At 36.9% G+C, this 27,856-nt stretch overlaps 2 protein-coding genes across 8 annotated transcripts in view; one reads left to right on the forward strand and one right to left on the reverse strand.

The window, feature by feature from the left end:
- Positions 1–27,856, forward strand: part of LOC116168522 — a 58,761-nt gene that overhangs the window by 18,335 nt on the left and 12,570 nt on the right. The gene's annotated exons all lie outside the window — the stretch shown is intronic.
- On the reverse strand, positions 946–27,745 carry LOC116168517 (mucin-17-like). 7 transcript variants are annotated; one of them, XM_031484409.1, is made up of 16 exons: positions 27,488–27,745; positions 11,394–12,932; positions 11,063–11,212; positions 9,223–9,576; positions 9,024–9,170; positions 8,408–8,521; positions 5,550–8,360; positions 5,186–5,341; positions 5,034–5,126; positions 3,252–3,382; positions 2,858–3,215; positions 2,761–2,808; positions 2,510–2,710; positions 1,827–2,456; positions 1,651–1,756; positions 947–1,308 (listed from the first exon to the last, which is right to left on the reverse strand). In XM_031484409.1, exons 1-15 carry the CDS (start codon positions 27,551–27,553, stop codon positions 1,652–1,654), a joined length of 6,903 nt encoding a protein of 2,300 aa, XP_031340269.1. In that variant the 5' UTR covers positions 27,554–27,745; the 3' UTR covers positions 947–1,308; position 1,651. The 7 variants fall into 7 exon arrangements, with proteins under 7 accessions (XP_031340272.1, XP_031340269.1, XP_031340267.1 ...); XM_031484412.1 differs by having other exon boundaries at positions 946–1,308; positions 2,858–3,382; positions 6,216–8,360; XM_031484407.1 differs by having other exon boundaries at positions 2,858–3,382.

The raw sequence follows: 27,856 nt of genomic DNA on the forward strand, positions 1-27,856 counted from the left end.
GCCAAATTCTATAAGAAAATGCCGGTCGATCTCCGACAATTTTTTTTCCGGCCTCAAAAAAAGGCAGTACTTTTATGTTATTCAAATATTTGAGAACAATTTAGAAATGTTAAGGGAAAGTTACCATTGTCAAAATCAAATATAAAAACCCGATACAACTGAATACCGAACGATCCTGGAGTGAAACTTTTTGACTCGATAGTCTACCTAACCCTATACAAAGTATAACTTGATTTTTTAAGTAGTATTAAGACTTTTATCTAGTATATTACTATTTTAAATTTTTAATGTATTAGAGTGACAAGTATTTGAATACTTTTTACTGCATTCGAATACTTTTCAAAGTATTCGAATACTTTTTATAGTATTCGAATACCTTTGATAGTATTAGAATACTTTTGAAGGTATTCGAATACATTCTAAAATATTTGAATACTTTTCAATGTATCTGTATCTAGTATTCGCTTGTGCTGGACGTAAAAGTATTTAGCATTCAAATACTTTTTGAAAGTATTCTGCCCAGCTCTGGTTCCAATAGGGTGTGACATGCTCCAGACAGTCCAGACCAAGTGATTAGTGAATATCTTTTTACTTGGAACTGGGTCGATGGTGACCTTAGAAAATTAAGTTATGTCACGACAGTCTATTTATAAATTCGTTTATACGTAATTTAATTTGATGCGTGCTTCTACGAAGATATGTTTTTTTTATAATGAGCTAATATTGAGTAAACTTTTTTTGGAAACCGTATTGCTGTCGATAAATAGAAAACCACACTCATTTTTAATTGTCTTTAGTCGGAAACAAGAAAAGAATTTATTAAAAACTAATTACTGCTATATTTATACAAACATTATTTACAATATGATTACTTAAATAATTACAATCAACAATAAATATAAACTAATCAAATACCTACAAATCTGACTAACTCTTAAAATTACCATAAAAATTAGAGCAAACATAATGAGTATTTTTTATCAGCTGGTATTCTTACATAAGTATTTATTAGCTAAGTACAGTCAATATAAAAAGAGTTATAAATAACATAAAAATAACATTCAGACTGTTTCACAAATAGGAATCTGAATTGTTCGCACACCTGAATTAATTTAAGGTGACGAATAATTATAACATACGCGTAACAATCTAGCAAATTCGTCTAATAACAACAAAAAAAAAGATGCAAATTGGATAATAAATAATTTTATCTAAATATAGCACACGTTTTTATGTTCATCCTGGTCGATTTGATCAATTAGTCCTTGATACGAATCCGATAAATGATTGAAATCTACTTGCTGCGCCCTAGAAATTTAGTAAATTAGATTCCAGTTTTTGTTTGCGGTAAAAATACGAGCGCAAATTGTAGGTTTGCGAAAATTAGTAAAGAAGCGATTTGCTGTTAGCCTAATGTGATCAAAACGGTAGATGAAGGACTATCTTCCAGTTTTGGAGTGTAAGTAGAGCGAAATGAAATTCGAAAAACTGGTTTGGAATGCCATTCACCGACTTTGCATTCTGAAAGTGCATAATATACCTAACCAAAGTGAAAATAGATGAGGTCGTATTTGAAGCATGAATGGAGAGCACAGATAAAGTGTGCTTTGATAGTATGAAACCATGGAGAGTTCGTAAAATTTTAACAACCTTAACCGCTAGACGAGCTTGGCAACGCGCTTCCGTCAAAACTTGAGTTAAATAAATTGTTTCCCGAACCGCTCGAAACAATATTCACGAATCGATTGGATGCGTCCTAGAAATAAACACAAGAGATGGGGTAGATAATTACTAATCCCTCCAAGTGAGCTTTACAAGTACGTTACCTGTAACGCCGTCCCCAAGAAGGACGAAATTGCTTTGGTAATGTTAATAGCGTAGTTGACCAGTTGTCCTCGTATCATTGGACTCTCGTCGGGAACACCTGGAACTGGATTCAGTTTGACGGGTGGTATACGAGATTGGCTGGTCGTGGTGGTGGTAGCTTTTGTTGTTGCGTCGTCTAAATTGTTGGTTACGCTCAATGGGAGAGGAGCGCTCGCTAGTCCTAGGCTTCCTCGGTTGATAAGAACGGGCGTAATTTCATTTTCAATAGGCGATTTTGCCGTAGTGGTCGCCATAATTCGACTCATAGTTTGAAGCTTTCGTAGAGCTTCGATGTCTAAATTTTTGGCTTTCTTAGGATCTTTTTGGATTGCTTCCAGTTGCTGAATGAGCATTTCGAGGTGTTTATCAGTAATCATCGGACTTCTAGGTTTTAATTGCGGTACCACAGAAGGCGGTTCTGTTCTGATTGGTTTAGGAGTCGTCGGTTTTGGTTTCGATTTGGGAGTCGCTTGTGGTGCTAAAGTGTTTAATAACCAATTCAAGCCCTGCATCAATGGACCGGGGGCCTGAGTCGTTGGTTTTCTAGTGGGTGGTTTTGTCGTTGTTAGTAGTGCTTTACTGAAAGCATCCTGTAATAAACTAATTACTTACAACCGGTATATTTTATCGTAGTAATACGAACCGAAAAACCTTTTGGAGTGGTAGGACCAACGCCGTATTCTTTAAGGAGCGACGCCAACAACGCGTCATTACTTTTGCCGTACGTCGACGGAACGATCGGGCTCGTAGAAGTACTAATTTCATTTCCTAATTTTTCATCGCTCGATGGCTCGGAGAGTTTCTTGGATTGGCGATTGTCATTCTCGACGGCTTGAGCAACAACCTACAAGTACAGATGAACTCACATTCGTCAACTCCCTATCAAACGCATACCCTGTTGGCCAAACCACCACTATTCCCTGATTTTGTTCCGCCCAAGTTCTGAAAGTAACCTCAAAATTTATTCTCCGACTACGACTATATTACTCACCAGCCTGGTCAAGAATTCAAGTTGCTTGAGAATTGCCTCCTGCTCTTTTTCCAAAGCTTTGAGGATCTCCCAGTCTTGTCGCTGTTGATCGGTAAGTTTGCTTTCATCTACTTTGAGATCTTGAACCGATACGACGGTGGACGTTGGCGGTATGGTCGCGTTCGTTAGCAAATCCATTAACGTAAAAGGCGGGGGAGTCTGAGTTGTCGGTGGATCGGCCGATATTGAAAGTCCCAAAGCGTTTGCCTCCACATCAATCTCTGCAATTGAAGTTGTTTGTTCTGTTGTTAGAGCTGGCATTGTAGTTTCTGCAGTCGTTGATGCAGTCGTTGATGCAGTCGTTGATGTAGTCGTTGATGTAGTGGTTGATGCAGTCGTTGATGTAGTGGTTGATGCAGTCGACGTTGAAGTGGAAGTCACTGTTGTAGTTTCAGGTGGAGATGTGAACGGTGCTGAAGTTGTTGTGGTTGTAACTGTGGTGCTTGATGTACTGGGGGCATCGGTTTTTGTTGATCTGCTCTCAAGCTAACAAGACGGAATTATTAAAATCTTAGGATCTTATCACACGAAAGTGAATAGCAGACAATTAGAGCGTGCGACGATTCAAGGAATGTTAAGAATCATTCTTATTTTATAGGCAACCAAACAAAATCAGCTCCAGAACAAATTTTCCGTCACGTAGTTTCCCGTATTCCCTTTTTTCGCAATTCAATTGTTACTACAAATTAGGAATCTTGTGAATAGGCAACAACTAATACTTTTATATAAAATGTTACAGTAGTGTCTTGGGATAACCGTCCTTAATTTCAGTCAACTATGTTTTCCAAAAACAGGGAGTGGTACTTAGTGGAATTCACTTTCGGGAGTTATCAAATTCAATCGTGTCGATTTGATATTATCTTCTTAGCAATCAGGAGTGCTTCTCAAGAGCCACGCAGGTTGCCAGCAAGGGGATAAAGAAGGGCCCAAGAATAAGCAAAAAAGTATATTTTTCATTACGATCCGTATTATACTCACTTTGTCCAGTTTTCGGGCTCGAACTGAGCAGGGCGGTTAGAGGGAATCCTCCTCTGGCACGTAATAATTTTGTGGGATTTTCTGCTTCTGAGATATATCGAGGAAATCACAAGAAGGATCTACAAAATTTCAAAGGATGCAAGATTCTACGAAGAGAATTTTAAGAGGATTTTAAGGAATATTTTATAGATATTCTAAAAAAGCGTTCTAAAATGTCAGTAGATTCTGCGACGACGATTCTATGAAAACTCGTGAGTAAACTCTAGGGAGGCTCTTAATAAAAATAGTGTAATAGAGGATTGTAGGAAGATTCTAAGAAACTCTAGGGAGGCTCTTAATAAAAATAGTGTAATAGAGGATTGTAGGAAGATTCTAAGATTCCGGAAAGATGTAAAGAACATTTATCGAGGCTCTGAGAACATTCTAACATGACCAAAGGGGTCGAAGTAAATTCTGAGTAGATTGTAAGGATTCTAACGGCTTTGAAGATTGTACATGATCCAGAGAGTATATGTATAAAGGTTCTAAGGACATTCTATGGAACAATACGAGGGTGGAATTAATAGATTTACTTCGAGATTTACTCAATTTTAAGGTTTTTGAGTGGGCCCTTTCCGACGTTCGAAAAGGGGGGTGCGAACAAGCTTTTGATCCCGACAAAATGTGGTATCTCGGAATATTTGGCGATTATCAAAATCGAACTTTTTTTAAGGGATTTCATAATATTCTGGCCATTTTCGTGCCTCGGGAAACGAATTGTGATTGAAATTTTTCGGAACACTTAGGAAACCATTTCGTTCTATAGGTACACCTTTTGGAACCTGTGGTGCAGTAATCCCTCGGTGCAGTTAGAAAAAGATGCTTATTTTGGTCTTCAATAGTTGGCATACTTGTTACATCATGTACGAGTATATTACAACATTTATCAGAAACGTGGTTATTCCCCTAAGAGTTCCTCAAAACCAAAGAAGCTTGTAAAAATGTGGCTCGTTGGAAACAAAACAGGTATTTTCATCAAGTTTCACAAACGCTCGGAGACGTCACTTTTAGCTATATAACGAAAAATCGTTATAATTTACCTGGCACTACTGTAAAATTTTAAATAGAAAGCTAATACTGTCAGTCAAGTTAGTTTTCAATTAGTAAAGGCGTCTCTTGCCTGTTGATCCAGATCAATAATTCGACTAACAGGTTTCCAACGGTACAAAACGTTCTTGGAGTAATCAACTGAGTCGAGCAGTACTCGATTTGTCTATGGAAGATTTTCCAGTTTGATTTCTACCTTTCTTCATAAGCATATGAAAAACTTACCATTGGATCAACCTTCAAAGTCTGCACTTCTTTGGTTTTGTTGATGATGTTGTTAAACTCACTGACGGTTTTGCCACCAAGTAGTTCGACAATGGGCGGTAGAGATGGCGCAGTCGAACCGCTACGTACCGATAACTCATTAGCTTCGGCTTCGATCTGAAACATGGAACTTAGTAAACACTTGCCTGCCTCTTACGGCAATAGCAAACTGAGATAATGTGTTAGTCGCTACGATGTGTTCGCATGCACAGCCTAAGTTAGAAACACCCCTTCACAAACAATGAGCGGACAACTAAACATGTCATTTGGTAATGGAGAATGAAAAAGAAAGCTCGAAAAGCGCAAAGAAGATTAAAGTGAGTACCGTTACAGGCTTGTTATTCCGTTGAGGCTCCTGGTTCGTTGTTACTTGGTTACTTATTAATTCCGCTGGAGTCTGGGGAAATTCGCGCGTATCAAATCCATTTACCTGTATCACCGGTTCCATTGGAACTATCGTTCCATTGGGAAACTTTTGAATCAGAGTATTGTTGGGCAAGACGCCGTAAATTAAAAATGGCGTATTTTTGTTTGGAAAACGACTCGGACGTTTCCGCAATATTGTGTTGTTTTGCAACACGGCAAAAATGTAGTAGTCTTTCTCTGGCGGTTCAGAAATATCGTTGGTCGCTGGCGGAATTTCGAAACTCAAACGTCGCCCGTCGCGGCTGTCGGCCGTTGTTGAGGTCGTGCTCGATTCAACTGCGTTAGTTGTTAGGGACAGTTGATTAATTAAATTAGTTACATCAGTTTTGTCAGTAGCTGAATTTGTGTTGATTGTATTAGAGGAGACGTCTTGGTCAGTGGTTTTAGTGTTGGTCGAAGGTTCGGTGTTAGGGTAAGGTTTTGATGTTGTAGTTGTTGAGCTGGTAACGGGAGTCGTAGTTAATACTCGGCCAGAGATTGAGACCGTTGTGAATGCAGATTCGTCAGGCAGAAAAGTGCTCGAGATGTCGTTAGGCGAATAGACGGATACTCTATCTGGACTTACTTTAAAATTTGATAAGCTGTGCGTTGTGGATGAGTCTTCTGTTGTAGCTGTGTCTGATTTCTGTTCAAGTGTCGTGGTTGTAGTTATTGGTGTTGTGTTAGGTGGTACGGAAACTTTTGATATTGTACTGCTCTGTGCTATTAAATCATTTGAAACGGATGGATAGGGGAAATTACGGGGAGTCGTAGCTGATTGCTGCATTAAAATCGTTTCCGACGTCATATCTGTGGGAATAGACGATGGAATTGCTGTACTATCAGGAGACTGTGAGGTAATCGGTTGCATCGTATCTGTGCTAGGCAAATCTCCGTTCGACAATGGAACTGTTGATTGAGTAACAGTTCCATCTGAGGGAAGCGGCGTTGATGACGGAACGGAAAAATCTGTGTCTGTTGTTTGTGCCGGATACGGGAATTGAGACGATGGAACTGTTGATTGAGTGACATTTCCATTTGAAGGAAGAGAAATCATGGTTGACGTTGGCGATGACGACGGAACCGTCGATTCTGTGTTCGCCGTTCTTGCCGGATAAGGGAATTGAGACGATGCAACTGCAGATTCGGTGACATTTCCATCTGAAGGAAGAGAAGTCATGGTTGACGTTGTAGTTGACGACGGAACCGTCAAATCTGTGTCTGCTGTTTTTGCCGGATAAGGGAACTGAGACGATGGAACTGTTGATTGTGTGACAGTTTCATCTGAGGGAAGAGAAACCATGGTTAACGTTGGCGCTGAGGACGGGCCAGTTGATAGTGTTGTCATAGTCGCATCTGATCGAGGAGAAGACACAGTTATAGTCGCAGCTGCGGGGTAGGGGAATTGAGACGACGAGACTGTTGACGTCATCGTGACAGTTGCATCTGCAGGCACAGAAGATACTGACAACGCAATGGCGGGGTCAGATTGAGTTGACGAAGCGGGAAGAGAAGACGCAGTGATTGTCACGGTAGCAGGAATGGTTGAATCAGTTGTAGGTTCTGGGTACGGGAACTGAGATGAAAGTGTGGATCGCATTTGAATTGAAGGTGTAGTTTCTGGGGTAGTATCCGAGTTAGGGGAGCTCGATGGAGGTTGAGTCACCGTGGAATCGGTGACAGTGAGCCGTGATAACATTTCTATAGTGGTAGAGTTTTCGATGGATACTGTTTGTTCCGTTGTCGCACTGGAAACAGTAGTATCCGCATTTGACAAAGAAACGGGGGGCAATGCTGGTGAATCGGTTTTAATGCTGTCAGTAACCATAGTTGTCCCAGCGATCGTGGTCGCAGGTGGCGACGCACTAGACTGAATTTCAGACGTAGAGAATTGCGATGACTCAGTTACAGTAAAAACGGTGGGTTCTGTAGACTCTGGAATTGGACTTGCTTGGACAGTCACCGTTGGTGGCATAACGGTGGTACTAGACGGTTCCAAAGTTGATGCAACAATATTGGAAACCGCGGAAAGTATTTCAGCTATTTGGGGATTTTCAGTTTCACTTTCAATAGCTGACGTGTATAGCATTCCCATATCGCCATCGTCAGTTGTGGACGAATCTGAACTTGGAAAATTGGCACGCGGTGCTACTGTAGTAGGTTCTTCAGTTGTGGGCGTTGTAACTACTTCAGCAGCAGAATTGGGGTAAAGAAAACGAGGTTTGATATCAACAGCACGTGTAGGGATCGTGTTTAATTCGTCTAAAGGCACTACGGTGTTTGTGGTTTCTGTGTAGGGTGCAGTGCTCGAAACAGAAGTTGTGCTTAGCAATGTGGTATCATCATTGTTAATAGATAAAGGTGTCGTTCCTAAAATTTCTAAAGATTGTGCACTGGCTTGCGTGGATACTAAAGTGGTACCTACTTGGTTCGAGTCGATCGTTGCACTATCTGCTCTGATTACGGAGAGCGAACTGAGTATCTGTTCGATTAAGGTTGTCGGTTTTTCAGTCGTACTGTTTTGTAAAGTCGTTTCGGTCACATCTAAACTAGCGTCTTTGGATCTTTTAGCGACAAGGTTTAATATGGCGGAACTTTTAGTTGTCTGTCCAGCGGTCGTGGTCACAGTGGTCGAGTCGGGAGATGCGGTGGTTGATATGGCGGTAATCGAATTAATGATTCTTTCAATAATTGTCAGCTGCCTTTCCGTTGACTGACTGGTTGAATTATCCTAAAAAATTAAACTAAAACTCAATCCGCGCACTACCTCATACTTACTGAGACGGAAGACGTAACGTCGCCATTGACTAAATTTGCGGATGGTACCGTATTCGAGACCGGATCGTAAAAAGAAATAACCTCAAGTCCCTGGACAGTGTCTTCAATTTTAATCTGCAAAACCATACTTAGAAACTAAACTGAACGAACTGAACTCTAATTACATAAAATTGCTTTTATTACAAATACTTAAATATAATATAAAAATAAAATATTACACCTGGACAATGATAATTAATACAATGATCATATGATATAAGCATAAATGATTACTGGCATTAATAAGTGAAGAACTAAATAGTAATATTATACATAACCATCGCCCATATGAAAAGAATGTTTGATACTAATGGTAGAAGAGTAATGCGGAAGCGTTATATGGAAGTGATGATCGTCAACAGTAGTCGGTCTATCTTCAATTAATACGATTGCTAGACCATTGGTAGTCAGTCATATCTTCTTCTGGCCAGTAATGGTCCTTTAGAGCAAAAGACAAAGACGTATTAGTGTATCGCCTGGTGAAGAGAGGAAATTTTCTGTCTTTGTCCCCGATGTCAGTTAATGTCAAGGTGTAACTATTTTATTTTCTTTGTTGTTAACATAATAAAATACTTACGGTGCTTGATGGCGGCGTGACTGTTGGCACAGTCGGGGTGTAAGATGGAACGTTTGTCGCTTGGCGATGTGCGATTGATTTGGGCAAGATCTCATTTCGATAACGCGCGCTAAATCGATTTCTGGCACTTAGACCTACCGGTGGTACCTGGAAGCATTTAAAGTACACATTAATCGACAACACAGGTAAGGGTGCTCACTTTCGTCGACAGCGAGGAAATTTCAATTTTGATCGGCTTCTCTTCAGTGGCGGATCTGCGACTGCTGAAGATACCCTTTGGTGGCTTTGGTATGTAATTGCGGGTTTTAATCGGCGGTCTTGGTGGGACCGGGACGTCGATATCGTTTTGAATTTTGGCGTGGTACCTCGCGTGATATTTTTGGGTTGTGGGGCTCTGCTCATTTTCGACGGCAGGATTGGGGTACTTAGATTTGTACGAGTTGTACTTTCGAACTTCGCGCTCCTTTTCTGGAATTTTCGGTTGTTTCGTAGTCAAAGAAAATCTAGGCCGAGGTGGATACCTAGATGCGCGAATTGTCGACGTTTCCTCATCCTGGAAACCACCTCATTATAGAAAATTGTAACGTGACTGATTTTATCAGATTCAAAAAATAGGAAAGTACTGTACAATATGCTTCAGGTTCAGTTTTAATTTCAATTTTTCTAATTTGCATTAAAAAAACAATGTTCAACATCTATCAAACTGATATAAAAATTTAAAAAAAATGGTTTAAATCCAAAATGGAGTATCGCAAGTGCATACATCAACTAGGAAAAAGTATGTATATTTAATATAGACCCAGTTCATGCAAATAGTGGGAATTAAAATTAATCTATAAGCATAACCGCTATTGATTTACCTGACGAGTGTTCTTCGTATTAAAGTGTCGGAAGAAATGTTCTATTTCAATGAAGAACAGTGGACGTATCATTTTTTCTCGGGAAAATTTTGTTCTAAGGAATTTTATAATTATCGTGTTTATTTTAAATAAGTATGGCCGCGGGGTTCTTGCTGTGAAAAAATGCACTTTCTTAAATTGGTCAATTTCAATGCCATATATTTAGGTTTACATGTTTTAAATTGCTACATATATTAGCCTTTATAGGTTTATTATATAATAATTACTTAAACTGTTATTTTGTGTTTACGTGAGAAAGAGCATGGCTATTGAGTAGGATACAAACTTTGGCTTTATGTAATAATCCAAATAGTTGATATTGACAAATGTTAATAGTCCAGTATGCGGAGCATTCAGAAGGGCCGATTCCTGCAAAAGGTGGTGTACACGATTTTATCGTTTTAAATGGTCCATTTGGGTCCAAATAACATGTACCTATTTGAAAAGTGCACACACTTTTTTTCCCGGCACAACTTTTGGCAGCCAAAAAACCTCAAAATGTTCAGACTTTTTTCAGTTTTTCTCTTAAAACTCGAAAACGGTCCATATTTTATGAATTATTTAGTAAATTAAAGTAAAGAAACATGGATGGATATATGTGTTCTGTCGTTTTTCCGACGAAATTTTATTAACAAATAAGAATTTCAGTTAATTTTTGGCATCAGTCCTAGGTTTATACGACTTTCAAGTAGCGAATATGTTCCTCAAATTCATTTATCGAAGGGGTATTACTTTAGAATCACTTCAGTATTGTACTTGATGCAAAGTGGGCGGTGTGTTTACTTTAATTAACTTCTTAATTATAGATTTTTCATTGTAAAGAAAATAAACTGTTTTTAAGCAACGAAAATTTTGAAAACTAAATCGTTTCCATAACAATACATCAGATTTCTCTTTCAAAAATCAGTACTAAAGTGTAACAAACTGTATTACATTAACCGCTTTTATTATGCGAGGGGCGGGGGGGCGAAATTAGTCGTATATACTTATTACCTATTTTATCACAGTCCCTACAAAGAAATAAAGCCAAATTCGAACTTTTCCTCGCACTTTTCTATTTTCGCACATTTCCCGATAAACATGTCATTGATCACATTCTTTTACTCGTCAAACTAAACGCAATCGTGGCCATAAACTTACTTTTTTCAAAGCTGCCGACGTAACCGCGTCCGGATAAGGAAAAGAAGACCTCGAACTGGTAGAAGATATTGAGGAAGTCACGGTCGTCGTCTCCGCGGTCTTCGTGACGGAAGCTTCGTTAGCGGTTAACGTCCTTGACCCAAGAAGACCCTGAACACAGTTTTATACGTTAGTATCGATAAAAGATGATGAAATGTCATTTGGGCGGGTTGTATTTTGCCCTCCTTTCTACGCGATTAAATTCGATTTAAATACGAAATGGAAAGGTCTGTTACGTGGCTTGTTAGGCAAGCTATACACGCAATAATAAATCTGAAACGAAAATATTTACGTGTTTCTTCTTCTTGGCTTGAATGATGGCGGCTTTGAAAGCGGCCGGGTAATTATCGCTTTCGTCGACGCTATCCTGAGAGCTGGAGGCCTTCTCGACGGTTTGCTGCTTGCTTCTGGTGGTCTTGCGGGTGGTCTGTTGAGAAGGCCTAGGCCCTCTTTCTTCATTTTGTCTTAAGTTGAGTAGGTCGAATTTGCGGGGGGCATCGAAGGTGTCGACTGAGGGTGTCTGTTCGACAATTTCGTTAGCCTTCGTAGGCGATTTTCGTACATGGTGGAGCCGTTTTCGGACGATACGTCCCGGTTGGGTTTCTTCGGAAATGGTTCTTTGCAGGGACACCCTTACGTTCGTAGGTTCGAAATCGGGAGGTGGGAAGACTTTTACTTTAACTTCGGTTTGCTTTGTACTGGCGGCGTCAATGTCGTCGATGCTGGTCGGTTGGCGGCGTCTTGAGTAGACAGCGCGCGTGGGGGTGGTCACGACGCTCTCGCTTTTTGCACGAGTTCTCGTTCTTTGGCGAATAGTTGTTGCTTCAACATCTTGGTGAACACGGGTGACACCTCGACGTGCTGAGCGAGTTGTCGTGGATGCCTCCGTTGAGGTCGAAACTCTGCTTCGCCTAGACTCAACTTTACGCTCAGGAGGGCTTGCATCTTGCTCAATCACGTTTTGCTGACTGCTGGTCTCCGGTTTGGGGGCAACAGTGACGGAATCGAGAGTCTTAGACCTCCGACTGGGACGCCTTCTCAGTACCACCGTGTTCTCCGTGACATCTTCGCCACTTTGAGTAACTACTTTTCTTCCAGTTCTGGCTCGGCTGGGAAATTCATGTGCGGGTTCCGCCGAAAAGACTGACGGTCCTTTTGTACGCAATGAGTCGTGTGCGGTTTCGGCGGTGGGTTCGAGTCGCCTTCTCTGCACTCTGTAGGTCGATCTGTGAGGTGTGGTGGCCGCAGTCGTGTGCGTGCCAGGTTGCTTTTGTACATGTTTCGATCTGCTTCTACTAGCTGGTGGCTCTTCGGTTTTAGGAGGGAGCTGGCGCCCTCTGGAATGAAACCGGCGTACGTCTGGTGCTTCTGTAGATTTACGTTTAAGATCTGGGATTGGTGCGGCACTTGTGTGTTCCACGCTTGTTTCTGTCGATTTTTCGGCGACTGACTCGGCGGGTTTGCTTACAGGTACATCAGTTTCAGGTAATGGAGTTGGCGTTATTATTTCCTTTGGCGGGGCATTCGCCGCTTCAAATTTCATCTCGGTGACAACATGAGGCTTCTTCTTGAGCCTAGGAGGATTTTCACGTGGGATATCGTCCACGATTTCTCGCACCTCATACGATCTTCTGCTGAAAATGGCATCCTGCGCCACCTTGTGAGGTTTCCTTTCCGGTTGTCGCCGAGGCCCTTCTTGATTTTGAACTTTCTTGACTAATTCGTAATCTTCACTGACATTTTCGAACTCGGGTGTAATTGAAAATCTAGTTCGCCCCCTACTCCTGATAGTCTTCTGTGGTGTTGGTTCCAAATCCGACGAGTCATGTTTCTGTAACAGAATAATAGTATTATTATTAAAAATTAATTACAACATCGGCACGGAAAATAATTTCGCAAGGGTATCCATTCTCTTATGTACTGAAAAATAGATTATGTTCTGGCCGAGTAAGTAAGTAACCTGTCAGGCAAGTTAATTTATCTGATCAATAAATGAAAGCAAAACGACAAGAGCCATACTTTGCGTTTAAAATGCTTTAATGTTATGCTTTCTTCTTAACTCGAGCTCGAGCGGAAGTACATTAGAATTCTGAAAGTTTACATAAATATTTCTAGTAGACCAGGTTCAATAATCACGGAAGATATTAATAAGAATTAAAATATAAATTCGACACGCGATGTCTTCACAATTAAAAACGGATTTGTATGTAGTAATATCTTATAAATTACAAAAAATATAATGATAGTATTTAGGTGGATATTACAAATTTCCATTTTTTGCCGTTTTGCATTGTCGTTTTCGATGCAATATTTAATAATGCCCGTTTGCACCATAATGGAAATGCATAGGTCAATAATTAACATTAATTACTCAGCCTTCCATTGTATACGTCTCACCCCCATATTCAAATAAGAAATAGTTTCAATTGGGAGTGTCTAAAAGTATGTAACAATCATTTGCATTACAAATTTGCGAAGACAATTCTTTGTTTGGAAGACGTCATTACAACATAAGGCACGGCTTTTGTGCTGCATTAATTTCATCTAATTCTTTGGATGAATGAGGTAGCGATGAAGCAAAATAAGAGATGGGGAGCGCATAATATGCCTATACTCTCGATTGTACTTTAATCGAGGATGATTAGCTCCTGAAACATGCTACTTGCGCATTTAATATGCTAATGGTATACTTTTACCCATGTATTTGTTCATGGAAAGCAGTTTTAAAACGACATCAGTTCAAGTTCGCGAACCGCTAGGTTTTTACCTATTTAAAAAAATTAAGTTGTCCCTACACTTGTCCCTTATGTGAAAATGTGCGCAACACCATTAAATTGGCCTCCATATGAAGAAATCATTGTTGTCTCAAGACAACTGGGACACCCTGTATATCAATCAATAAATAATTTATATATATTATTCGACCTGTTCCTAATTTCATTATTATACTCTGGCAGAAACGAAGAATAGCCACCTAGTTCGAGCTAGGAAGTTAAAGTTTACCTACTACTTACAAAGGGATCTATTGCAGACATTGTGGTATATCTCATCAAAATTCAATGAAAAATAAACATTTTATGAGCCCTACAATGAAGATTGCAACTGAACTTTTCCAAAAAAATGAAATGGCTGAATTTCTGTTGTAAGATTAGCTAAGGTTGTTTCATCCTTTCTGTCTATGAATTTTAGTAAAGATCATGTTTTAGGTCTTCCTATTCCTTCCTATATTTCTAGCGCTCCAACTTCTTCAAAATAGTAGAGATCCGTTTACGCTTCTTCCTTGATACATTATTTGGGTGATTAAGAACAATTATAAATTACTTCAATTCCCAGGAAACTTTTTGGAAAAATCTTTGAGAATAATCTCGGAATTTTAGACACTTTTCCGGCACGCTTTTTTAGAAATAGAGGCCTTCTTATAAACCGTCGTTCGAATTATTTTTAAAACGTCTGTAATTTATATCATTATTATATTATATTGCTCTACAATATTATCAATATGGAAAATTTTGATGGATGCCGCATTATAAGAGATGTTTATAAAAGTGTGGTTCGCCATTTTGGAACTACGGTGTTATTGTGAAAAGTACCCAAAAATCCAAATTAAGAGGGTCTATCAATTGCACGTGTCAGTTGTATCCATATCTGAATCTTACTGCCAACGTAGCAGTCTTCACTTTAAAAAATGCACTAACCCGTGCTTTGAATAGTTTTTGAAAAACTGCATCATACACAAGCTTTCGTGGTGTCCAGCGCTCTTAATATCCGAGATCTTAAAACATCCCAGAGGGTATTTAGGAAGCATTTAAGAAACTTTAAGGATTGAATCTTTATGAGCTTGTTAGCAATCGCCAATGGACTTGTAGAATCTGTTTAGCGTTTAAAATTGTTTAATGCCATTAAAGTCCATAAGAATCCGTGAGAGCTTTTAGGAGTCTTTTTAGAGTTCTAAAGAGTCTTCAAAAACCTATAGTCGTATTTTTTAATAGTTGAGCCCTTAATAAGTTCAATGTGTTTATAAGAGCATTTAAGTATTTGAATTAAGAATCTCGAATAGCCATCGAGATATAGGTTTTGAATAATTTTTAAAAACAGGAGCCTTGGGAGTTTAAGAGTTTTCGGGAGACTTCATAAAACTGTGGTAGTCTACAGGACGTTAGGTTAGGAGCTTTTAGTGCCATTCGAATTTGTCAGTTCTTTAGGGTGTCTGTTCTTTTTTAAGATCTAAGTGTTTTATCTGCCCATTAAAACGTCCCTCCTTTCGGCCACCCGGATTTAAAATGTACATCGTCCTTTACCCATCTTGTTATCTCCCAAGTTTTTTATAACACCGAAGTAGCTTATTTTATCCGAATTCGTCTTTTATTAATACTTTATCATGAAAGAAAAGCGTTTCACAATAAGCCTGGCGTAGTTGACCTTAATTGTTAATTTTTAAGCGGAGCTTTCAGAGAATCCGTTTTATATTCCCGCACTATTTAAAAAAAAACTATTGCGGGGGTATCTTTTATACCTACTATGCATTTTTTTTCGAATTTGCATAATTTCAGTATCATAATGCATGCATTTCAGGACACCTAATAAAAAGTGAAATCTTTTGACATATGCCATAAAGCTAGGAAGGATATCAAACAATCGTGATGAAAGGCATGAGTTTATAAATTTGGTAATTACTAAGAAGTTCATACGAAGTGACATCAGAAACGAGAAGGGGTTACTGCAATGTTCTTTTGGAAATTGTGTTCTAGCTACGTTTTTTATTTTATTCGAAAATCATTCTTTTCAGAATGTGTCATTTGTCTATAATTCAAAAAGAGTTGCCACACAAAATTTACGTTAAAATAACCGCGATACTGTGCAACTTTTTAAATAATTAGGTGAGCTTAATAAATACTAAATGGGGTTTATACATCGCCTCGTTCAATAAAATGTATGAAATACCTGACATCATATTAGGAAATCTGTACTGCAATATAAATTAATAAAATATCAAGACTATAATTGAGCGGTAGTGTACTAAACTCATCTTCATCAACTATTAACGTCTTAACAAGGCCATATCAGACAGCATTAAAGCCTTGCCTTTCATTTTCATGTTCAATTTCGACACCTTTCACACATTATCAAGCGGCCAATTTAATTGAGACCGACCAATTACTTACACAATATTTTCAGGGAACAAAGCCGAGTTGATATTGTCGGGTTATGTCAAATTAAATCAATTTTCATATCGTTTGTCTAAAGTGAAACTTTTGTTCTTCTTGAGTAGTTAACGATATTTTGTAATGATCGCGTAAGATGAGGTTGAAAATGAATTTAATTGCGATTTGAAATGTGAAACGTCCATCTCACTTTCGATCCGCGATTTCACCCTCAAGTGATGGATGCGTTTTTTATAGTCGTTTTGCGTCTTTATGCTGCGATTACGAAACAACGTGCCAGTGACCGTTCACTTAACCTGCAGCCTTCTTACAATTAAAATAGGTGAAACATTTTTACCTGAACTGCAATTGAAAATTATCCGCTACCATACAACAAACAACCTTGGTGCAGTGATTTTGAAATTGAAACGTTTATCTAATAGCAACCTTCGATTAATAATACATTCCGGATATTAAGTTCCAAATCCCAGTCACCCTTTACACCTAGCGGGTAAAGGAGGATACAGAACAGATTTTTATGGAACTGAAATTAAGCTAGTAAGATTCATTTCGCATTTAAGGCGTTTGCCTTGAAATTTTAAGGTGCCCTCGATCAAACTGCAGGGGTTTTAGCTTTTTCTCTTACCTATGCCATAGGCGGGTGGTACCAAATCATGCTCGGAGAACGGCGAGAAAATTGTAAGTTAACTTATTTTAATAATGACTTCCTAGGATTTCAATTGAAGGTAATTTATTGAGGACTATATCATTACAAATTTCACGTATATAATTTCGTTTCGACTAGATCACTCGTCCGAACCAACCTTCGCCTTCGGGCAGCTTTCCGCTTTTTCAAATTCTAATAACTAGGTAAAGATTGAACGTTTTAATCAATATAGACCTGTTATGGACAGTGAAAGTTTGCGAATTCTGTTCGCGTTATGACAAATTCATACATCGAAATTAAAATCGTGGTTACACAATCGCATTAGCATTTTTGTTTTACATCCTCGGAAATGAGACCTTAAGTCTTTATGATTTCTAATTTAGGTCAATGCTCTCCGACAAAATTCCAAAAACGCTTTCCCCAGTAAGCATTTCGGAAGATAATATCAGCTGATTGAGAATGGATGCAATTCCAGAGGTTAACATGTAATAATTACGATTTTATTTAAATTAAAAGGAAGAGCACTAATTACTTATTGTGCAACTTAGTGATACGCACGCTGCCCACGATTAATCACGAACTATGTTAAAAATGTATTGAATGGGAGGAAGTGCATACTCGAGTACTTAGCTAATTATTTCACTGAATATCATAATTACTAAAGCCGGTGCACGTGTTCAATTATTTTCGAAATTGAAAATTATGGGTTCGCGAACATGCATTTTTCGCGTCTATTGTCTTCAATTTTTGAAGGTCCCCTTTAATTTAAAACCGGTTCATTTGGACCTACCCAAAACTGCATGTAATCAATCGAAAAGGTGCCTTTCAATGCGGCCAAGAGAAAGAGATACTTATTGCAGATCGCAATCTGAAATTGGAAACAAAGTCGGTCAAGCAACGTATAAGTGTCTGATCAATATTTATATAACCTGCTCTTTGATGCTATCTCAGATCATTCAAAAGTCAAAACAATGAGATTCACCAATCCCATATGCAAACAAGTCAAAATCCGTTAAAAGCTTGTAGTGCACCCCAGGGTTCAATCCTTGAACCACTTTTATTTTTTATGCAGTCGTCTCACTTCATTAAAACTAAGAGTGAATGTTACACGTGTCATTTACCGTTATGAGTATGTCGTTTAAATTAAAGGGGGTACACTATATTGCAAAATATTACTTTTGGGTTTTCAACATGTAATTATAATATTGTGTATCCTCATTGCACCCATTGAAACTAGTATTCTTAAAGAAAATGTTCCATATATACTATATATAGTGTGATACAACTAAAACCGCCAATATTGCTAACGTTCCTATTAATGCAGTTACGAACTAAGGACAATCTTTTTGGTCAAATCAGATAAACAATCGAACAACAAAATAACATGATTTTAATGAAATATCCTAGAAAATATCCTGCACGTTTTTATACATTTAGTAAAATTAAATTCTGGATAAAAGATCACTCTGAAATAATTAAAAATACCTATACAAATCATGAAACATTTACGGAATATTGGCATATCTTCGAAAAAAGTCAGGAAATTCGCGCCTTTAAACATGAGATTGCAAATGCGCTAATATGTCAATTTATCCCTTATTATTTGTTTTAAATTTTGGGAAATTACTATTACTGAGATTATCTTTTTTCATTGATGTCGCATTCTGCTGTTTCGCGCACCGACATTTTTACATTCTGTACGCTGGGTTTCCGGTCTCGTATATTCGTCTATATCGAGCGTACGAAGTCGTCGTTTAGTCTAAATAATTTAGTCTAAATAGGTAATTTCTCTTACTAGTTCAACTAATGGAGGTAAAGGCCAGAAAGGATTCCGAACTCCTTTTTCTACAACCGCTTAATGCTGTTATAATTATTTCATTACAATGCCTGCAGTAAACGCGAACTTGAACTTATCTTCTTGACCACAAGTTGGGAGTTACAAAACGGCGGTTTCCATAAGTTTGAACACGCAAAGCAATAACAAAATTTCTCTTCAATCGCATTTTTAGTTTTTAATGTTACACTTTCTATAAACGAAATTTAAATTTTTAAGTTCGTAATGTAACTTTTCTAAATAATTTGCCACGGAATTATCATAAATTAAGAAATATCGATAATATCGTTAGTCTGGTATTGAACAACATGTATATTGTATGAGAAAGTGTTTGCGGTCATATTAAAAAAAGAAGAAAGCGTCGATTTTGTCAAACAGTAACAAACAATGCCATTGAATGTTTTTAAATGATTTTATTACAGTGTAATAGATGAGCGTATTACAATAAATTACATGCATTTCACCGGCACTTTTTTCTGAAATGGACTTAAAAAAGAACAAATTACTTTCTTTCCGAGTTCACTATCGCAGGTGAAGAACATTACGAAAGAAATGCGCCCAGTTTCTTAATTAGTGATTCTATAACTTTAGAGAGTAAAAGTATCATGCTTTATTATACGATAATCAGTTTACGTCTTGTGGTTGTTGTAAATGTTAATCGATTACACAGTGATTGTGCCATTGTGTGACTACATAACTGTGGTATTATGGACCACATGCGGTTTTTCGAATCCATGAATTTGGTACCATCCCTATTCCTAATGAATGAATGGGGGGTCATTTTCCATTTCGTAAAGTTCTAAACCTGTCGTTGCTGAGACGTTTGTAATTTACTAATCCAACGTGATGGCATCATAAAAGTGAGTGTGAGAGAGGAATTCCATAACAAGACGATAAATCTTGACCGCATCAGAGCATTCTAAGGCTATCTTAACATCCTTGACTAGGATACTTTCTTCTATATGTAGGAGCGATTAGTGCCAAAAATAGTACTCACAAATTTAGAGTGTTTGTCCAAAACATTAAACCAACGTGAGATATTTAGGTTTCACATCACCTTTTACCTTCTTTAGAGGCGAATATATCGAAGGTGAGCTTTCGGGGTGAACATTTTCCTGCAAGTAAACGGATCTTATTACTAAGACTAAAGATTTTTTCCAATTAGTACTGTAGTCTTAAATTAATACTATTTAACAGAATAGCTTTTATATACGAATTTGGAATGCTAAAAAAGTATTGCTTTCAATTTGTGTAGGTAACACAAAATTACGTTTCGATAACTCGTTTAAGAGAAAAAGCAAAAAACAAAAGGTCAAACAGTTTCTCCTACGTTACAAAGCTTAATAAACATAGATTTATGGATAGTTGTGGTATAATAACTAACCAAACATATTAGTGTAAATTGCATATTTTGTTTGGTACGTTTCAGGTTTGCCTTTCTCTGATAAATTTTGCGCGAACCTTTCTGAACAGAAAAAATTTGCCACAATGAGCCTATATTCTCAAGCTCGACATCGTTTCAACCATATGGCATAAGTTACGTAACCTCCCAACCTCCCACTACAACGAATAAACTATCAGGATTAGTGGCTACGTAGGAAGGAACCTTTAATACGAGAGTCTTTTGAGTCACCACACAATAATAGCAAATAGCAGATATTAGTTTTTTAAGAACCTTAACTTCAAAATGTTATTACTTTAAGGTTTTGTGGTTTGAAAACCTTGGAGCGTTCAAACACCATACATACAAGATTGAAATACTTGAAACAACGTAAATTAAAAACCTTGTGGTCCTGAAACATTTGAAACTTGAAACTCGGAATTCTGTAGATTTCAGCACATCAGCAATCTTAAAATTTAGACGCCACAAAAACTTTTTTCCTTGAAGGTCAAAAATTCAAGCATAGACATTTCAAAATTTGACCGTTCATAAATAATATTTAGCAATAAATTATTCAGGCTCTAAAACTCGACATCGTACCCTATTCTACCGTACTTCTCAACACAACCGGCCATTAGGAATTATACCATAAAATGAATATAATTAACTTGTTAAATAAAAACGTAAAATACCTACGCATTTTTTACCCCTGAGTTAATTAATGAAAGTACTAATTAACTATACATAAATTGAAAAACTCCTAATCGTTTAAGGTTTAAAAATGTGTCGCATTCGAATTATTAACATAAATGTTCGAAACCGTGGTCAGAAATTCCAAAATTTAATTCCGACTATAAATCAGAACTTTCGAGGTATTGAACTTCATACGTTGACATACGGATGACTTTTTAAATTAAAAATGTTTCCCTTTTTTTAAATAGCGGTATTTCGAGGTATTGTTCAGAATCCGACTTGTAACTTGTAATTCCGAGTTTGCCAGATGGACGCTGTCCAATGTAAATGTTCATAAGATCCATAACGTATGGAGGCTTCTGCACGTCTGAGGTTTTTAAGGTTGTTGAAGACTGTAAGAATTCGGAAGATACTCAAATTCCTAAGGTTACTAGATCCTGCACGCACAGAAGCTTTTGAAGAATATAAATATTCCCCCTAAAATTTTGGATATTGGGGACATTCTGAGGATGTTGAAGATTTAAATGTTTTATGTTCCACATATTACAGCTACATTCTTGATAAGTCATACGTTTTGAATTACACTGTTAAAAGTTTTTCGGTGTAAAGTTGAAAATGCAAAGTGTACGTTGTTTTCGTGTATACTGCTACACGAAATCTGGTAAGATTTACACCTTCTTTAATGAGACGATTGGTAAAACGCAATTGTGTAGAATTTCTATAAGACTTACACCGTAACTTGTAAAAGTACTCAATGTGGTGTAATTTTTTTCGTCAGTGTAAGGATTCTTCGTTAGATTAAAACCAGATTGTGCAAATAGACTCAATATTGTGCAATTGTCTCGACTTGAGTCAGTCACCATTATTACTTCAGTCGGTTGTTCACATCTCTTGTATGATGCCATTGCAGTTGCACCTACATTCAGTATAGGTACCTTAGAAGCAGTTATCTGTATATTTTGAATTAATTTTATTGTGCTGGTGAAAGTAATATATGAACGCAATTAAATTTAACTACAAAATCATTGTAAAGTGGTTAATGATCCCGGAGGACAGTACGTATGATGTAGTTGCGGAAAAAGGTAATGTTATACACCTATTTAGTTAATTGAAGGTTCATAAAATCTTGCTTTTTAAAAAATACTGTGCAGTTTAGTTGATGTTATGGTATAAGGGCTGGCCCTTAGGTATAGAATATAGAATTTTGTTTATATATACAGATATATAAATTAGTTATATGTATTTCGGTTGTTTTATATTGTCTATGTATATGTACTAATATATACATATTTGTTTAAATAAATTAGTTTATTTAAAAAGTTCTACTAACTAAGCAAACGTTTTCGCTCACTTCCCTCCACCCTCCTATAGATTCAGAAAAAAGAAACACTGGAGTGCGGTTATAGTACCACCAAAATTCGGTTTTCCCGAGAAATTTTGGTGCAGTCGATTTTTGGTAAAAAAGGAAGGTTGTACACTGCCTTTTTTTGAGGCCCGAAAAAAAAATTGTCTCAGATCGACCCGGAAAGAAATTTTCTTATAGAATGTGGCCTGTAAAATCCATAATTTCAAACAGTTCCAAGATTGGGCTACTAGTTCAAAAGTTACAGCCCTTTGAATTTTTTTTCGAAATTGCTTTCTAGTCTATAACCTTTGATTGAGAAGTCTGATCGAAAAAGTACGAATTGTTTTGGATTCTACGCACCAAAATTAATAAGAAAAAGTGTTTTCCCGAGAAATTTTGGTGCAGTCGATGTTTGGTAAAAAAGGAAGGTTACACACTTTCTACACCGCAAATGGTTACCTTGACCGTGATTTAACGAAAACTGTGTGTAAAGTTTACACATCTTCGTGTGAAAATACCTACACCAACACGGGCTAAAATTTTACCACGATCATTTGGTAGACTTTACCAAAATGGATATGGTACAGTCTACCATACCTCGTGTGGTCGTATATCGACCACTTTCCGTGTTGATTTTTACACGAAACTTTTTACAGTGTATGAAACAGAAGCACGATAGGTACTGAAAGTTTCAATTCTTTTTTGTCTTTAAAGTGTAAATTATGTAGTGAGAGATTGTCTTAGATTATTGTATGGATTCTGAATATCTCGAAGGTTCTGTAGGTTCCAAAGGTACTTACTATGTGCAGATTTTACTGGTTCTGAAGCTTCGGAAACTTTAGAAATTTTAGAACATTTTCAAAATCATAAAAATTTTGAATATTATAAAGGCCTATAAGACCCTGTACAGAAACTTGTGAAGATTCTGACGATGATTGTTCGTTTTCAGTGTGGTGTAGGAGTATAACCTGACAGTTAAATAGTGGGCTCAATTATAAAGTTAGCCGCGATTGTATCGAATTTATGTGAACTTTCTGCGCAGAGGTGGAATAAAAAGTAAGGCGTCTAATTAATTACTGCAATTTTACGATATTGATTAAGTTGACATCATTTAAGATCAGCCAAATCGTACACAAAGTGAATTGCCTCATTAAACAAGAACTAAATTTTACGGTTTTGGTGTTTCAATTATCAGCATTTATAAACAAAGTAAAATGTGTGACGAAAAACACGTTTGTTGTAACGATGAAATTTGTCACAGCTTTTTTTAAGTAAACGATCAAAGCAACAAACGGTTGCGTTCATATAGGGAAACATAGCGACTGACCTCTAATTAAATTAACAAGGCATATAGTTTTAATGATCGTTACATAAATTAGAAATTAAATTTTGTACCAACCATGAAGGAAGCTTCAAAAAAGTATTACTCTTAATTCGCCAGTTGTTTCATCCCATAAAAAAAATCATTTTCAAGAAACGACGCCGCTGCGATTTCACGTCATCATCTGAGGCAAATTTGCTGCTCCGAAGAATTTTTTTTAGTGCTGTGAATCCACGATTTGCGATAATGGCTTGTGATTGTCGTCCAACAGCGGTTTTTGTTCATCGTGAGTTCGGACTTCTTCAAGCGTTCAATCGTGCTTAAGTTAATCCCTTTTGCCATGTATTCAATAACCAAAAGGAGCCCTCTCAATCTCAAAAAGTGGCCAGTTCCTGTGTCAAAAACCTGCTTCGTACTTAACTCTATCCTCCTTGGCCTTGCAGAAATACACCACTGACCACAAAAAGTATGTAGATGGGTAGCAATCTTTTTTATCATTGTGCATACTACCATGAAAAACTTCTTTGCAAAAATTGTAGTTTTGAAGATGTGTTCAGTGTTCCAGACAAAAAATCTACCCTGTATCATAAATATTTGAATACACTTTTTTTTCTTTGGTGCATTATTTCCTGTAAGGTATGTTTTGATTTATTACAGAGTGTTAATATAATGGATAAATTATTTCCACTGTTTTTGAATAAACTTTTTCCTCCCTGTTGGCGTATGATTTCGTTTACTTAGGATTGTGGGTTGAATTTCAGTCGTTGATCTTTTTTTTTTATTTATTGAAATTCGAAGCAAGCAACTCGAAAGTATCTTTTTAAAAGAACTTTGTTAAGAGTAACTTAGTTACTTTTGATTATAAGTATCTAGTTTCCCGAGTAACTCAAGTTACGTTTTTGAAAAAAAACTATAGAAAGTAACTTAGATGTTTTAGCAAAGTAACTTTCTTAGCTCTAAATGGAGCCCATTTGAAAAATGTTATTTTTAAAAAGTAAAACTGCATTACATGTACAAATGAATACCTAATGTTTTTCAAAGACTTTTTTAGTTTTTTATTACTAAGCCTATCACAGTACCTTAAAATATTCAATATCAATTGCTGATGAAGCAATAAAACCTTTAAGAAGCTATGTTTTGAACTTTATGTGTCATGGAATCATCCCCCAATCGAGGCAAGATTTTATATACACAATATTCAACATTTTTCTTTCAGTTAGTAGGTGATATTTGTATGTGTTAAAAAACTGAAGTAGTGATAAGTGCTTGTGTTAAAGACCAGTAGCGGATTTGTTAAAAAAATAGCATAAAAAACTTTTACATTTAGTGTTTTAAGAAAATTCTTAATGTCGAAAGTATTCATAATCATGAGAGTTTTCAATAACTTCAGCATAATGTTTAGAATCTTCAAATGTTTCGACACCTCTACAAAATTGAAGGGATTCAGAAAGTTCAGGATCTTTAGAAGTTTCTGTATCTTCAGTATCGCAAGGATTCTTAAAATGTCTATATTTTTCAGGATCTTTTTGAACGTTCATTCTGTTCACATAATTCAGGGCTTTCAGAAGCCTTTGAACTTTCCATAATTTTCTGAAGATTCAATACTTTCAGAATGTTACGAATGTCCAGGACCCTTAATTTGCTGTAGTACCTTTACAATATTTAGACGTAGAGTGTAAAAAATATTCTGACTTTAAGATTATCTGATTTTGCAAAATCTTTAAACATAACAGAACCTGAATTTTCGAATCTTTCAAAGATTCTAAATCTCCTGAAGCTTAACAGGGTGGTTTATTTATCGCGTACAGCATTAGGATCTCGAAATCCTTTAAAGTTGCCTATTTCAGGGCTAAATGGAACCATGTATTGTATTGATGGCTCATGGTCGCGTACATATTGACGAAATAGCAAAAGTAACTTTCCTAACTGGTAGTTCGATTATAATGAAAAATATTAAAATCTTGCAAAGGAGAAAGTTTTGCATATTTTTCCGTAAAAATCACTGACGTAGAAATAATTTTCCTAAGCACTACAGTTTTTGAGAAACAGCCTAGTTTTAATTTTCTTTATAGAAGCAATATTTTTCATCATTGTTCTTTTCAGGTGTTAATATGTTCGTTTTTAAAACTGTTGCAAAATTTTACTAAGCCTCGGGTGTATTGTGAGTTTAATTTTACATTAGTGACTCCTTTCCGAAGTTAAGTCAAGGACTATTGAGTTGCACTTAAAGCGAGAGAACTTTTTTTAATTCCAATGTCTACTTCAGACTTATCTGAGATTGGAAAGGTTGCAGTCTAAATTTTTACCATAATTTTCATATAAACAAGAAATTGTCAACGACTAAAATTGGCTTCCTATCACGTAACTTTAATTCCCGCGATCATATACTGAAAAAAACGCTGTTACACAACGTGTAGCTCTAAGCTCATTTTTTTCGGTTAAGGTAATAATTAACGTTTAACAATTAGGTTATAAGGCAAGATTCAACAACTTTCAATTCGATGTGCACGTATTCGTAGCTTCGAAGAAAATTCCATGTAATTACCTACGATATAAAAACCCATCGAAGGTCACTTTAACAACATTGATGACATTTTTCCAACAGATTTTTCTGTCGAGACCCTTGTTAACCTTTTAAATACCACGCCCTTAATTCCGTCGTTTCCGCCGATTTTTGCTGGCCGAAATAATTAAAAAAAATCTTGACGATTGCCGATAAACACGTTTTTGAACGACACGTTCACCAAAAACTCACGGCCGTCTACTATCGATACCATTATTAACATTTTTCTAATTAGGTTTTGATAACATCGGAAAACAATTTGAAATCCTCTTCGTGAAAAAATGAATCGACTGGCGGGACCTTTGGAAACCGGATCGGGTGTAATTGTACAATTTTCTCTTGACATTTAGTCGAAGAACTCGTTTTCTGTGATTGCTCCAAATATGTTCGCAGACTGGATTAATCATTTAAAATTGATTTAAATTAGTATCCACGGTGCCGGTTGTATTTTCGTGCACTCTTATTACTATCTAGTTGTAGGTCGTTTGCTTATACTTTCGTATTGGCTCTGGTATAATTAATATAAATTGTACAAGGACGCAAGTGATTTAAATAATAACAAATACATTTGTTTCGTTACGGTTACAGTTCATAGCCGAGATTGAAATTACCTACGGTTAAAATTTCACTTTCAGCTTTTAAACGTTCCATCCTATTGTTATCATTTTCTATAAACAAGAGCCAGACATTTAAATAGTTTTAGGCGAAATGGGCAACGATGCATGTCATGAATGCTAAATAGTGCTAAACGCGGTGCGTTACTTCCTGATCGGTTGGGGTTGCTTTGCACCCTTCAGATTCGTCATAAGTAGTACAAGAAACTATTATTTTTGGTAGCAACTATCCATGCGAAGTGAAATGAATTTCCGCCTCATTAATTGAGTGTTTGCGCAAAGTTTAATCCCTGAAAGAAATAGAAGTACTTGGGTCACGCTATTCAGATATTTAAATTTCAACAAAAACCGCTTATTAGTTGTGGAAATCGCCCTAATAGTGGCGCAATAAGAAAGGGCCAGGCCAGTAGAACCGTACCACTTTCTCACATGCAATTTCAATACGGGGTTGGAAAGCTCGCAACGCTTACGTAATAACTTTCATACGCTCGTTGAAATTAAAACCTAAATATTACAAGGAACTATATTTGTCGTACTGAGAACTAAATTAATATAGGAAAGTCTTTACTTTGATCTACAGATTTCACTTTACACTTTAATATTTACCAATCATCTTAATTGCATTTAATCTATCCAACGACGTCTAATAATTTTATTGCCGCCTTTGCCTTTTCTGTTAATATTATAAAATGATACATGCGGCGTGATTGCGTAAGAAATATAAAACTTAGAAAGTAGCGGTCAATTTTAAAAAAGCGCGCACCTCGCCGACATGTGCGAAATATTCTGCATAAGAGAATGGGACTATTATTTAACAAAAGGCTTACCGTTAACCTCCTTTGGGCATAAATGCTCAAAATGCATAAAAGTAAAAACACGTACAACACTTTCATGGCGCATTAGAATCACAGTCACTACCTTAAACTGTATTAAGTCCTTAAAAAAGTCTAATTAATCACAGATAATTTATATATGGCATTATAAGTTCTTAGTGTTTTAGAGCTTGGGGTAAAATTCTCATTGTCGAAAGGACCGCGTCGATTCGTCACCCATAGACGCACTGAAACGTTGCGTATTGGGTACTACGGCTAATCACCAAGTAATGTAAAAATTGGTAAAAGAAATCGAAAAAAAAACCGTATCGCAGGTTTCCCTCTCACCTGGTGTCCAAGCTGCTGTCCTTTCTCCTGCTGCCC

The sequence above is a fragment of the Photinus pyralis genome, unplaced genomic scaffold, assembly GCF_008802855.1.
Source record: "Photinus pyralis isolate 1611_PpyrPB1 unplaced genomic scaffold, Ppyr1.3 Ppyr1.4_LG4, whole genome shotgun sequence".
Taxonomy (NCBI): Eukaryota; Metazoa; Arthropoda; class Insecta; order Coleoptera; family Lampyridae; genus Photinus; species Photinus pyralis.